Source organism: Channa argus, chromosome 20 (genome assembly GCF_033026475.1).
Source record: "Channa argus isolate prfri chromosome 20, Channa argus male v1.0, whole genome shotgun sequence".
NCBI classification, from domain to species: domain Eukaryota; kingdom Metazoa; phylum Chordata; class Actinopteri; order Anabantiformes; family Channidae; genus Channa; species Channa argus.
In genome coordinates, this window is record NC_090216.1 from 4155382 (window position 1) to 4167421 (window position 12040).

A 12040-nucleotide genomic window follows, 5' to 3' on the forward strand; every position below is an offset into this window, starting at 1 on the left:
AACTGTTGTTGAAATACGTAAAAGTGAGTAAAGCATAAAAAATACTTTCGAAAGGATAGGAGTTACGTTGTTTAAGTGTAATAATGCAAACAAGTGTAGACAGAGTATTTGCTACAGGTCACGTTATTTTTAACAATAAAACAAATAATAATCTAAATCTAACTAATAACGTCAGTGTAATGTCACTATTTGCTGCAGTGAACTAAGAGGAATGCGTCGGTCGCGGTGAGGAAAAGAGGGGGCACCCGGATTTGAACCGGGGACCTCTTGATCTGCAGTCAAATGCTCTACCACTGAGCTATACCCCCGATGAGATACCAATATGTAACGGGATAGCATATTATTTCTTCATTTTCATTCTATCAGTATTTATTCATTTTATAATACTTTTTGGTGAGTGTCGTGGTATAAAATCTATTTTATAACATATGCTGTAGATCTTAACTAGCTAGCGCTTGCATTGAAAACAAAGGTAGCAGAGCAACTGTGATTTAGTTAACGTTAACACAATCTCTGTCCGGAAGAGGACGCCAACTACACGCTATGTCAATCAAATGTTTATGCTCATGTAACGTTACCGTAACGTTAGTTTTTTAAGCGATTTGACAATAATTGTGAATCAATTTGAGCATTTTTTTGTATTACAGATCCCATCAATACTAGTTTACAACACATACACTGCGGTATGACCTGTGTCTCCTTTTATGGTTTTTTATGGATTTTATTAATGCATTTGTTGCCGCCTTCGGTGCTCCGCAGAAGCCGTAAATTACAAATCTAACTCAATACAAAAAACATTTGTATTCTACTGCAGCAGTTTGACACACTTGATCTTAAGTTATGAAAAATATCAGATAAAATCTAAATTGTATTAAGATAAATTCCTACATCTGGTTACTTCGATAAGAAGGCAGCGCAGAGCTCCGCATGAGGGTTAGCAAAACCCACGCACAGCAAGGAACTGTCATATTTCCGACGGTTTACAAAAGGCCCCTGAAGGCATCTTCAGCTACATGCTTGACTCCTCCTCTTCTTGAAGCTCTGTCCAGTTGAAATGCCTGCAAGGGAAGAGGAGGACGGTTCGTCGTTACAGCAGATCATCACATCTTCACTTCACATCTTAACTTTAGAACACTTTATTTCCTGGATCAGAAAGTGTTTTTTTTTTCTTCTTCTTGCTGTAGTGTGAGTAATACCTGCGCCATCATGAACCCACCCTGTGGAAGATGCAAGAAACCAGTTTACCCCACAGAAAAAATTAATTGCCTTGACAAGGTAAGGTAATACAAATGCTAAATAATATTAAGTTACATTAATGTCTGCAAAGATTTATGTTAATATTTCTGTGATTTATTTATCAGTTGCATGCATGACAGTTTTTATTTATTTAAAAAATGTCTAAAAGCTGTAGTTTGGTTTCCAAAAAAAGGCTTTATTTGCCGTAATGTCAATATTTATTTTGCAAGAATAGTTGCAATTGTTATTATCTTACATTGCATATGTAATTCTAATCAAAATTGTGTGTTTTATTTGGCTCTGTGCAATAGAGTTGTGATGTTTTACCACAATATGACATAATGTGGATAACTATATTTTTATATTTGTACACATAATCTAAAATAAACACTCATACTATAAAGCTCCTACCCCCCCCCCCCCAACACAAGCATACACTAGGAGTAATGAAAAAGGAAACCACATCCGGTAGACAAACAGTGGCCACAACAGTCTGATGTTAAAATCGAGTGCATAGGTTGTATCTATAAGCTTGTTTTAAGATGCACTCTGACCATGGGTCTCTAAGTAGATACGGACACAACTCTGATTACAGAACAATCTGGGTTAATTTAATCAACGTAAGGACAGAATCAAAGCAAACATAATTGATTAACAAAGCTGGACTTTAAGCCAATCAAATACATCACTTAAAGTGGTTACTGGGGCAGTGTGATACCTGTGTCTTGTCCCGGGCAATGCTCAGGTTAAAGTTTTCCTCCAAACAAACGCCAATCATCTTCATATGACTGTCATGTGACAATTTCTTTATCACATTCCTTCAGCATAGAGATGGGAGACAGATCAGCAGCACAGCTGTGCTCTCATGTAGAGCAGTAAAGGAATTTTCCCACTGTTACACAGTTACACTGCAGATGCCTTTTTGTCGTTAACACCTAGTGCATCATTTAAAACAAAAAGCCAGACTAAGTTTGAATATTGCAGTGGCTTTTTTACTGCAAAACACAAGTTTCGTTGAACTTCATTTTCAAATGTAATATTTTACAACTTACCTTGAACGTTTTGCTGTGTTTCTCTTTAGTATTGGCACAAAGGTTGTTTCAGCTGTGAGGTGTGCAAGATGGCGCTGAGCATGACAAACTACAAGGGATTTGAGAAGAAACCTTACTGCAGTATGTGAGTGTTAACACCAAACTGATCGTCCCGGTGCTTAAAATGACTAAACAGTTCTCAGTCCAATCCTCAGAGTAACTGGACAACATTATGTTCTCTATGGAAATGGAATTGTGTTGTAATACCAGTGACCACATGGAGCCTTACTATATAATATTTTGTTATTTGTCTTTGTTTTAACAGATCTTTAACTGCCAGTAGCAACACAAGTTGTCATTTAAGGGAGTTTTTGATTGTTTCATCATAAACAAAATCTTCACTTGTGATGACACCAGTAGACAGCATTTCCCAACTGAAATGTGCAGTGTGTGAAGGTGATGGTAAAGGGAAGTGTGAACAGACTGAGTCATGCGCCCCAAACAATGACTTAGTGCAACATGAAATGTCTGATCCCAGTAAATAGCTCAGTTCTTTGCAAACGTGTGACTTTGATGACAGCGCTGCAATTTGTTTGTTTTTTCCCTTGTGAAAAATTGAATTCAATCGTCCGCGTTAACATGTCATGAAATAAAACAAATGAAAAACATGTTGAAAGCTAGTGTATTAAAATTTGTAAAAAGAGAAGAAATATTCAGTGATAATAATTACTACAAATTACAACACGTTAACATGTTTTATAGATCATCATATCCCTCCCTCAGAAGTGGAATTTACCAGCTTTTTTAGAGTTAACTTCAATGGTGGTTGGAATTTATCAAAAATATGGGGTTTTTTGGGTTTGTTTTTTTTTTGTCCTTTTGGTTTATCCCATGGGTTCAGGGTCACCACAGCGGATTATTTGTCCGCATGTTGATTTGGCACAGTTTTTATGCCGGATGCCCTTCCTGACACAACCTTCCCCAATTTCTAGCAGGCTTGGCATGGCTGGGGAAGAGGATGGGCTGATGGGGGTTCAGTGTCACTGCCGCCCCCTTATTAAAAATGTGTGTAACTGAATTGCATCAAGATATTTTATTAAGGTACATCACTCATTATCTTGCACTGGTCCTTAATAATTGTAATTTGGGGGATATTTTTATTTCCTAAGCAACAAAACTAAATTTCTTTGCACTAGTACTTAAATGATTTTATAGTGGTTCCTATCCATTTAAGTTTGTGGCCAATTAAACAAAATCCACTTGCAGTCCCTCTTAGATACCAGGAGTCTCGTTGTTTCAGAAAATGATATTGTTTGTTTTATTTCATTGATGCTTCACATGTCATGCTTCTTTACCAGAAGAAAGCAGGACTAAAATTGACCTCAGTCTAAGCATAAATCTGTTAAAAGCCTGAGCAGGTTTTGGGAAAACTGTTTAATTTGATAAAGAAAAGGTTCCTATTTGACTGTATTTAGGTTTTTTTGTGCGCTGTCTGGTTTTCAGTTGTATACTTCAGCTTTTTCTCAGAAATTAACTGATGGGGATTTTTTCATATTTGTTTTGTTCCAGGCATTACCCCAAAACGTCTTTCACCATAGTGACTGACACCCCCGAGAATCTGCGTCTCAAACAACAGACCATGCTCAACAGCCAGGTAAGACCCTCACAACTCGGTCCTGTCACGCGCCCGTGTCTCTGCTGTAATTCCCGCTCGGTCTCGGTTGTCTCTCACTCGCTTGTCTTCGCTGCTCAGCATCCGTCTCACAGCGAGAGATGAGGACACATCTGTCCGCTCTGGGCTCATGACAATAGGATTCCTTCTATTAAATCAAAGGGCCCTTGTACCATATGGTAAAATGAGAGCGTGCTACCTTTAATTTTGGTGTAAATATTGGAGATGGACCGAATCTGAGCTTTGCCAAGTGAAAAAGTTCTGTAACCACAAATTCAACTGTATTTTGAAAAAACACTAAAACCTTTTGTTGTCATGTGGCACAGTTTCAACTCGGCCAACTCATTAAGTTCTAATCTAATCTCACTGTTCCTGTCAGCACTTTAACCTGATCAAACGGATGAATCCTCCAAGTCACACAAATTTAAGAGATTCCTTTTACAGTCTGAATTTTACTTTAGGGATTATCTTGTCACTCAGCATTTGCAGGCTGACATGATTTTCCTGTGCAAAAGATAGTAATATTTTCTAGGGGGCGTGTTTATGAAAGATTACCTGTGTTTTTTTTAAAGCAAAGTCTTTGAATCCATGGAGACAATGCTAATGTGATTATGTTCTGTACCTGCTGAATACAAAGAAAGTGCCACAGCAGAAGTCCCATATTTGCTGATTAGCCTGAAAATTGATAAACTGGTCTTTCCCAAGACTCAGTACCAGCATCCAACCTGATTGTTGGCGTTTAACAAAGCAGATACTGTGCATTGTGCTACTTAGTTAGCGTGAGTGTATTTTTGAACTTCGGGCAGAGCCTGACCTGCTGTTTCCAACTAACGTTAGTAGCTAAGCTACGCTGATCCCTTCTCGGCTTCCTTGTGGCTAAAAGGATGTTTTGGATATTTCCCCCAAAAAAGATTGAAGTACATCATCAGAATACAAGAAGTGAATCTTTATACTTCAAAAATGATTGATGCTTTATAAAATACCTTGATGCATGTTTGTCATCAGAGTAACTGATAAGTATTTGTTTGGTTATATCCAACTAATGACAGGTTTTTTTTGTAATATTGTTAATCTGAAACTTTAAAATTCTCCTGTAGCTCATCTACTAAGTTGCTTTCTGATAGAGATTTTCTTTGGAGACAATCAATATGATTCATATGTCTGTGTGTTAATGGTAAATATGAAGCTACAAGAGACAGTTAGCTTAGCTTAGCTTAGCTTTGCTTAGCATAAAGCATGGAAATGGTAGGTAACAGCTAGTCTGGCTTAGTTCAAAGGTGAAATCAAATAAACTAGATATGATTTGTTCCTTATTGAGATGTAGAGGTGCTGTTGTGTAGGCTTTCTTCCCTGTGCACGGAGGCTTGCAAACTGTTTCCCTTTGTTTGCAGTCTTCATGTTAAGCCTAGCTATCAACATGCACAAAATCTTTAAACCAAATGCTCGGAGTACGCGAACGATTTTCGCATTTTTACTCATCCAGCGGCCGTAAAACTCGCTGGAGAAGAAAAACTCACAGGCTGTTTATTAACGCAAATTGAAATTATTGTGCAACGCGGTAAATAGCTAAAGAATGAGTATCCTGGTGTTACCGTTTATACCCTTCATATGAATTTCATTATAGTTGTTATAGTTGAGTTGTTTTTGTTGCACAACTGGACGGTAAATGCAACCACACAAACTAGGGTACATTTTGGGTTAAAACCTTTGCAAACCACCGTGTGGTAATTATGCTACATGATTGTTATAATAAGATAATGGTCACATTGACACCAAAAGTTTTTCTCTCTCACTCTCTCTCTCTCTCATCTCGTCTCATCCAACCAACCATAGTTCATAGTTTATAACCATAAAAGTCTCTGCAGTCGGGCTCCCTCACTCAGAGCATATTACTCATAGCAAGAACATGACTCACTTCTATGTGTAGGGGGGGGGGGGGGGTCTCAGATTTACTTTTAAATAAACATTTCAACTGTGTTTAACGTTGCAAGTGTTTCCCCCAAGCCACAACCGACAAGCAAATGTGAATGTGTTTCTGCATATTTGTGACTGAGCATTTGTATCATCCTAACATCGAACCTTCCAATCTCGCTCTGGTCTTTCTTGTCTAATTTAACTGCGGATAAAAGTCACGATGAATTAAAAATTTGCAGGCGCTCTATAAGGAGGAGTTTGAAAAGAACAAAGGGAAAGGTTTCAGCGTGGTGGCTGACACTCCAGAGATGCAGAGAGTCAAGAAGACACAAGACCAGATCAGTAACGTATGTCCGGTTCACCTTGAAAACTACTGAGAATCGAAAATCTAAACCTTCAGTTCTTTGTTTCGACTCTTCTCTTATAACAATTAATCCATCAAAATGTTTCTTTCCCTTTTGGTGACGTCTGGAACTCTTAATTCTTATGTGGGACATTTGTCCAAACTCCGTGTCTTCTGTGAATGTGTCTGCATGCATTGTGTCTTTACCTTTTTTCTTTCTGAAATCATTCCTAAGTGGTTTTGATCCAATGCTGCATTCAGGTTATGTTGGATTTCTCATTAATGACTGCGCTTCATGCAAAGAAAATCCCAGGACCCTTAGTAGTTCCCAACCTGCAATGTTCAATGTAATATATTTTTAGACTTTTCTCTGATGTATGTATAAATACCATAGTGTAATAGTGCTATATTACAAGTAAATGCCCTAAATTCAAATCTTTACTTAAATAAGGCTACAAAAATATTAGCATCAGATTTGATGTACCAAATATAAACATACTCATTCTGGATTATGCATTACTGTATGTGTAAACAGCTTAATTTTAACTAACTTCTATACTGTTTTGATTCTCATATGTTTTGAATTTAGTGAATCAAACAAATGTAATGGAGCAAAAAGTACCATGTTTGCCTCTAAAACATATTGAAGTTGAAGTAGGAAGTAGTAGAAGATGGAAATGCTCAAAGTACAAAAAACCTTAAAAGTGTAACTTGAGTGTTTGAGTAAATGTACTAATTTACTTTACCTTTAAAATTCAAACTCTCTACAAAGGGAAAATCATAATGACATAAATGCATCCTCTAACAAGGAGTTTGCAAGTAGATGTTGCTTCATAATTAACTGATCACATTCAGAAAGATGTAAAAACTCAATAAATGTTTTTTAGTATCTTGCAGCAGTAAGCCGTCGTCCAACTGATAGCAGTTTTAACAGAATGCAGCGCAGTCGTTTAACTTGGATGCATGGATTCAGTTTAACAATATAACACATCTGAAGAAGCTGTTTTCCTTCCGTTGTGTCATTTAATACTCTCATCGCCGATCTTAAAGAAATGCTCAACATCATGGCTTTGTTACTTTATTGCTGAGAGTTAGATGAGAAGATTCATACCCCGTCTGTCCTGGCCATCAACCCACATAAACTCTAGCTTTAAAAAAGAAATTTGGATTTTTTTTTTACAGTTTAGATAAATTAGATATAACATGCTAGTGAGCTGCAGACGTGTTGGGAGGCGGATTTTGTTGCCTTTGGACAGAGGCAGACTAGCTGTTTCCGCCATATCCTGTCTCTACTTTAAGGCAAGTTAACCAGCTGCTGGCTGACGTTTAATAGACAGACATGGGAGTGGTATCCATCTTCTCTAGTAACTCTAGGCATGAATAAAGTCAATTAAGATCAAGGACTGTGGGTTTTGTCTCACATCACTTCCATTAAATTGCCTTTAAGAAGAGATCAGACGGAAGCCAGAAAGGCCTCTTTCAAGGTTATATGGGCACCGAACTATCATTAAATGTATTACCTAACAACTGGAAGCATATTTTATAGGTTTATCTTATGATTTATATGTTTAATATATATTTGAATAAACATTTGTTTCAACTTGCAGGCCCTTTACAAGGAGGACTTTGAAAAGAACAAGGGGAAAGGTTTCAGCGTGGTCGTCGACACCCCAGAGATGCAGAGAGTGAAGAAGACACAAGACCAGATCAGTAACGTGAGTGTGGTGCCCCATGGGTTTATGTGCCCAGGTTTTGAGACTATCCTTCCAGAAACGATGTCACCTTTTGCATAGTGCTCTGACATTCTAAGCGAGTTAGCTGCCTTGTGTTCGGGAGGTATTTTGGTTTTGCCCAAACCTCCTGCTGATGCCATGTTCAGCCAAGTTAGAAGCTGTGACACCGGTTGCTTTAGGAAATATTCCTAAGAGAGAGTTGTTGTTTGTCTATGTTTAAGTGTGGCTCGTAGGAAGCCCCCCCCCCCCCCCCCCCCCCCCCCCCCCAACAGATAAAAATGCCCCACATAGAGAAGATTAGTTTAGTTCGGGGTTAACAATTTACATAAGGAAACCAACCTTTTAAAATGAGTTTTTCCTTAAATGCTTCCCTGAGAAGAAATTAATATATAACGATACCGTAGTGAAACATCTGGTCCATATTTTACTACAGCAGGACTTTTCCACAAATATGAGGAGCAGAGTGTTTTTTTGTTTTTTTTGTTTTTTGTTTTTTGCTCTAAGAGACAAATACAAAAGGTGGCAATTCTACTTATATGACGTGAGGTCTTTGACTTGCAACCAGTAGGTCCACAAACAGGAGCCATTTCAGAGCCGAATCCTATAGAAATCGGGTGCAGTGCACTAAGCTGAGACACGAGCTGAAAGAGCTTGAGAAAGCACTGAAAGATGTCAGAGTACAGTCCTGCAGAGACACACATGCACATTACAGACATTTCTGCCCCGTCCACTGAGGAGCAGCTGCCCTATATGGTCAAAGTCTCTCAGCTGTGGATACGAACATGAACGTCTGCTCTCTGCTGCACACACACTGGTAGACACACGCATACCGCGCTGAAGCACACAACCAGTTTCTTTTTTCTCTCTCGAGAGCAGCAGTTGCAGAAAGGAATGACGGGTGATAAGCTGCATGTCAAAAGGGCAAGATGTAGCAATTTGTTTTTCCATGGTTGTAACTTTCTTTTTTTTCCTGTCTTCCTTACATATTTTTTCTTCCTTTTTGTTCTACCTATCTCTCCTTCCTTGAATATTTTGCATGTTTGCATTCTTTTCCCACCAAGTCATGCTTCTATTTGCTCCTCTCGAGGTCTGCTAAGGACACAGAGGGCTGCTCCTTCTTTTCCTTATTCTGACATCCTGTTTCCTCTTCCCTCCTCCTCGAGCCGTAAGTTTGTGCATGATCCCCGTCTCTGCTTTACCCTGGAGGACTTGCTGTATGTTGCATAAGCATCGCGAAGCAAGCGTGAGAAGGGGAGCCTTCAAAGCGCAACAGATCTATTTCAAGGGTTGCTTTTGTAGAGTCGGCTTTGATGATTTAAAGCAGTCACAGATTATCCGCTAACAGCTAACACAGCATCTGGTTTGAGTAAACAAAGCAATCAAAAATAGAGCTGTGTTCACACAAGAGGACCAAAACCTCAGCCCCAATTCAGAGTGGAAACCGGGATAAACATACTTATCCTTATCAATTTATTGTATAAGCACATTTATGTCCAACACGGGAAACTTTAAATGACTGACAAAACATATTTGATGAGGTCAATTTCTAATCTAATCTAATCTAATTGTAGGATAATAGCTAAAGAATGAGCATCCTCATTCTTTCATACGAAAACCTGACACGAACACCGTTGTGTCTTTGCTGTTTCACCATAAGATGTTTCCTCTCTACTAAAACTACAACTGCCTCTGTAGCTGAGGTACTGTATCCCCCCTTTTCATCTCCTATCACCTCCTAAAATGGTGAGCTAGCGCTGGCAGGGGGCAGACTCCGGGGTCCGGTGGTAAACATCAGAATATAGCGCCTCCTTGTGGTTTTAACATGTGTGTTGTTGCATGTGTGTTTGCAGATAAAGTACCATGAAGAATTTGAGAAGAGCAAAATACGTAGTGACGCTCCTCCTCCTGAAAATAGACAAGGTGAGGGTCTGCAAAACACTGCAGCTAATACTAACAACTGGGTTTAACTTGTTAACCCTTTGTGTGTGTGTGTGTGTGTGTGTGTGTGTGTGTGTGTGTGTGTGTGTGTGTGTGTGTGTGTGTAGACTATGAAGAGCAACCATCCAACCCTGAAAAATTCAGCCGCCCAGCTGCACAACTGCGCCCTGCTGCAGCTGTAGCACCATCTAGTGGAGGGGTAAGCTCATACATATGTTAGGTTCTAAAAAGTAACTGGCCACCTAAATATTACACCATTATGTGACATTTGAATATGTTATTCCAAAGCCACAGGCATCGATTTGCAGCTACCACTCTCATGGAAGGTTTTCTGTCAGATTCTGGAAGCATTGATGAGGTCCAACACTCACGTTGGCTGGCCAATAAAAGTTCCTCCAGACCAAACTAGAAGAATTACTTTGTGGTCTGGGCCGCAGCCATGTTGGAAATAAAAACAACCTTCCCCAAACTGTTACCGCAAAGTTTAGATTATTGTTTGAAATATAAGCATGAAAAACCAAAGCTGACCAAAAGTAGCACAAAGGATAAAAGTATATGCGTTTCCACTCACAGGGCCATTTTTAGATTTTAAATGTAATAGAAATGTTATTTATGCCTTGTGTGTATGTGTTCCGAACGCTTTACCATTTGCTGTGTTTTTAATGTGATAAAACTGCTATTTTTGCCCATTTATCGACAGCCAATGACACATAAAGACAAAGTGAAAACAGGTTTTGGAAGAATATCTGCAAATTAATCAAGAACAAAACCAAAGCAAATCCTTTGCTGTGGTTCCAAATAGTGGTGAGCTACATTTTCTCAGCTTTAATGTGTTTTGAGATGTTTCTAGCACGTGACTGGATCTGTGGAGAGTTAAATTTATTGGAACAAGTTTTGTTAAGAAAGTTCCAGTTTACTGCACATTTAGCTAAAGTTCAATTGACACCGACTGTGAGGGGAAGAAAAGCCACCAAGTCCAAGCTTTTTTTTAAAGGCGTCTTTTGTCTGCGATAACATTGGGGTAAGAAAAAGGACAGGGATACAAAGCCAGCTGTAAAGGTTTGGGTGTTCGTAGGGGCCTCAGTCATTGTGAAATCTGGAGCCACCACAAGAAGAGCCTTGGTCAAAGAGGGGACCAGAGAACCCAGCAGTCACATAAAGCTTCAGAAGTTCTCTGCAGAGATGGAAAAAGGACCATCTCAGCGGCTCCCTCTGACTAAACTGAAGACACTCTGTGTAGAAGGCAAACTATATGACAGGTCACCTGGATTTTGTTAAACGGCTAAAATTTTACCATTTGGGCAGAAGTCCCAACTAGAAACAGAACAAAGTTCAAAATGGAGGCGTCTGAATACTCTAAAAATACTGCATGTCGTGTTGTTTTAATGCCTATATTAGGAAAATGATATGCAAATGAAGCTGTTAGGACCAGGTCTTCTTTATGTTGCATGTCAGCGCATCAGTGTGTGACAGCCTCTGTTCATTTCCAGAAGCGTTACCAGGCCATGTACAGCTACACAGCAGCGGAAGCAGATGAAGTCTCTCTCCAGGAGGGCGATGTGATCTTAGACGTGGACCCGATAGACGAGGGATGGGTGTTTGGGTGCAACCAGCGCACAGGGCAGCGGGGAATGCTCCCTGCCAACTATGTGCGGCCTGTGTGAAACAACAAGAGCCGTCCAACAGACATCAGGTGGTCCGTTTCCAGCACGAGCTGCCCTTTAAGTCGAACCCCACCTGAGATCGCCTGCTGCAAATGAAAAGCATTGCTACTTAGGAAAAAAATTTAAATGCACACTTCTGCTTTGCCTTTTGTGTCAGGATATGGTTTCATTTAGTCCATAAGGAAAGACAGATTAGTCTAAATGTTTTAGTAGTATTCTGTTTGCAGTAGAAACTGTCAAAAGGAAGAAGACCATGGTATAACAATATTTTATATTTAAGACCAAACCTCAGGTAACATTTACCTTTGTGTACATGTCAGTACCCTGGATGTGCCAACCCACGTTTTCGAGAGTCAAAGCAATGTGTAGAACTGCTGTGCTGCAGATATCGTCACCAACTGCTTGCAAGTCTCACGTCACTGAGAAGTTACATCAAATGGATTGATTGCTTAAGCCAATTTCAATTAAAAGCATATTTGCCAACGCTATTCATCCATGTTTTGTTCTGC

The 12040-nt window shown here is 39.3% G+C and overlaps 1 protein-coding gene and 1 non-coding gene across 3 annotated transcripts; one reads left to right on the forward strand and one right to left on the reverse strand.

The window, feature by feature from the left end:
- Positions 1–236: 236 nt before the first annotated feature.
- trnac-gca (transfer RNA cysteine (anticodon GCA)) lies at positions 237–308 on the reverse strand. The gene has a single exon. It is a non-coding gene; the product is annotated as a tRNA-Cys (tRNA).
- A 730-nt stretch (positions 309–1038) lies between these two features.
- LOC137105594 (LIM and SH3 domain protein 1-like) lies at positions 1039–12019 on the forward strand. Of its 2 annotated transcripts, XM_067487997.1 has the most exons (8): positions 1039–1275; positions 2318–2412; positions 3837–3921; positions 6093–6200; positions 7804–7911; positions 9780–9849; positions 9975–10066; positions 11358–12019. In XM_067487997.1, exons 1-8 carry the CDS (start codon positions 1207–1209, stop codon positions 11529–11531), a joined length of 801 nt encoding a protein of 266 aa, XP_067344098.1. In that variant the 5' UTR covers positions 1039–1206; the 3' UTR covers positions 11532–12019. The 2 variants fall into 2 exon arrangements, with proteins under 2 accessions (XP_067344098.1, XP_067344099.1); XM_067487998.1 differs by lacking the exon at positions 6093–6200 and having other exon boundaries at positions 1043–1275.
- The last annotated feature ends 21 nt before the right edge of the window (positions 12020–12040 follow it).

Bases quoted from the DNA above. Each gene is read 5' to 3' on its own strand.
- LOC137105594 (XM_067487997.1), top strand. From the start codon at position 1,207: ATGAACCCACCCTGTGGAAGATGCAAGAAACCAGTTTACCCCACAGAA. The intron at 6,201-7,803 runs GTATGTCCGGTT...TTCAACTTGCAG, and splicing joins CACAAGACCAGATCAGTAAC to GCCCTTTACAAGGAGGACTT. The intron at 10,067-11,357 runs GTAAGCTCATAC...GTTCATTTCCAG, and splicing joins TAGCACCATCTAGTGGAGGG to AAGCGTTACCAGGCCATGTA.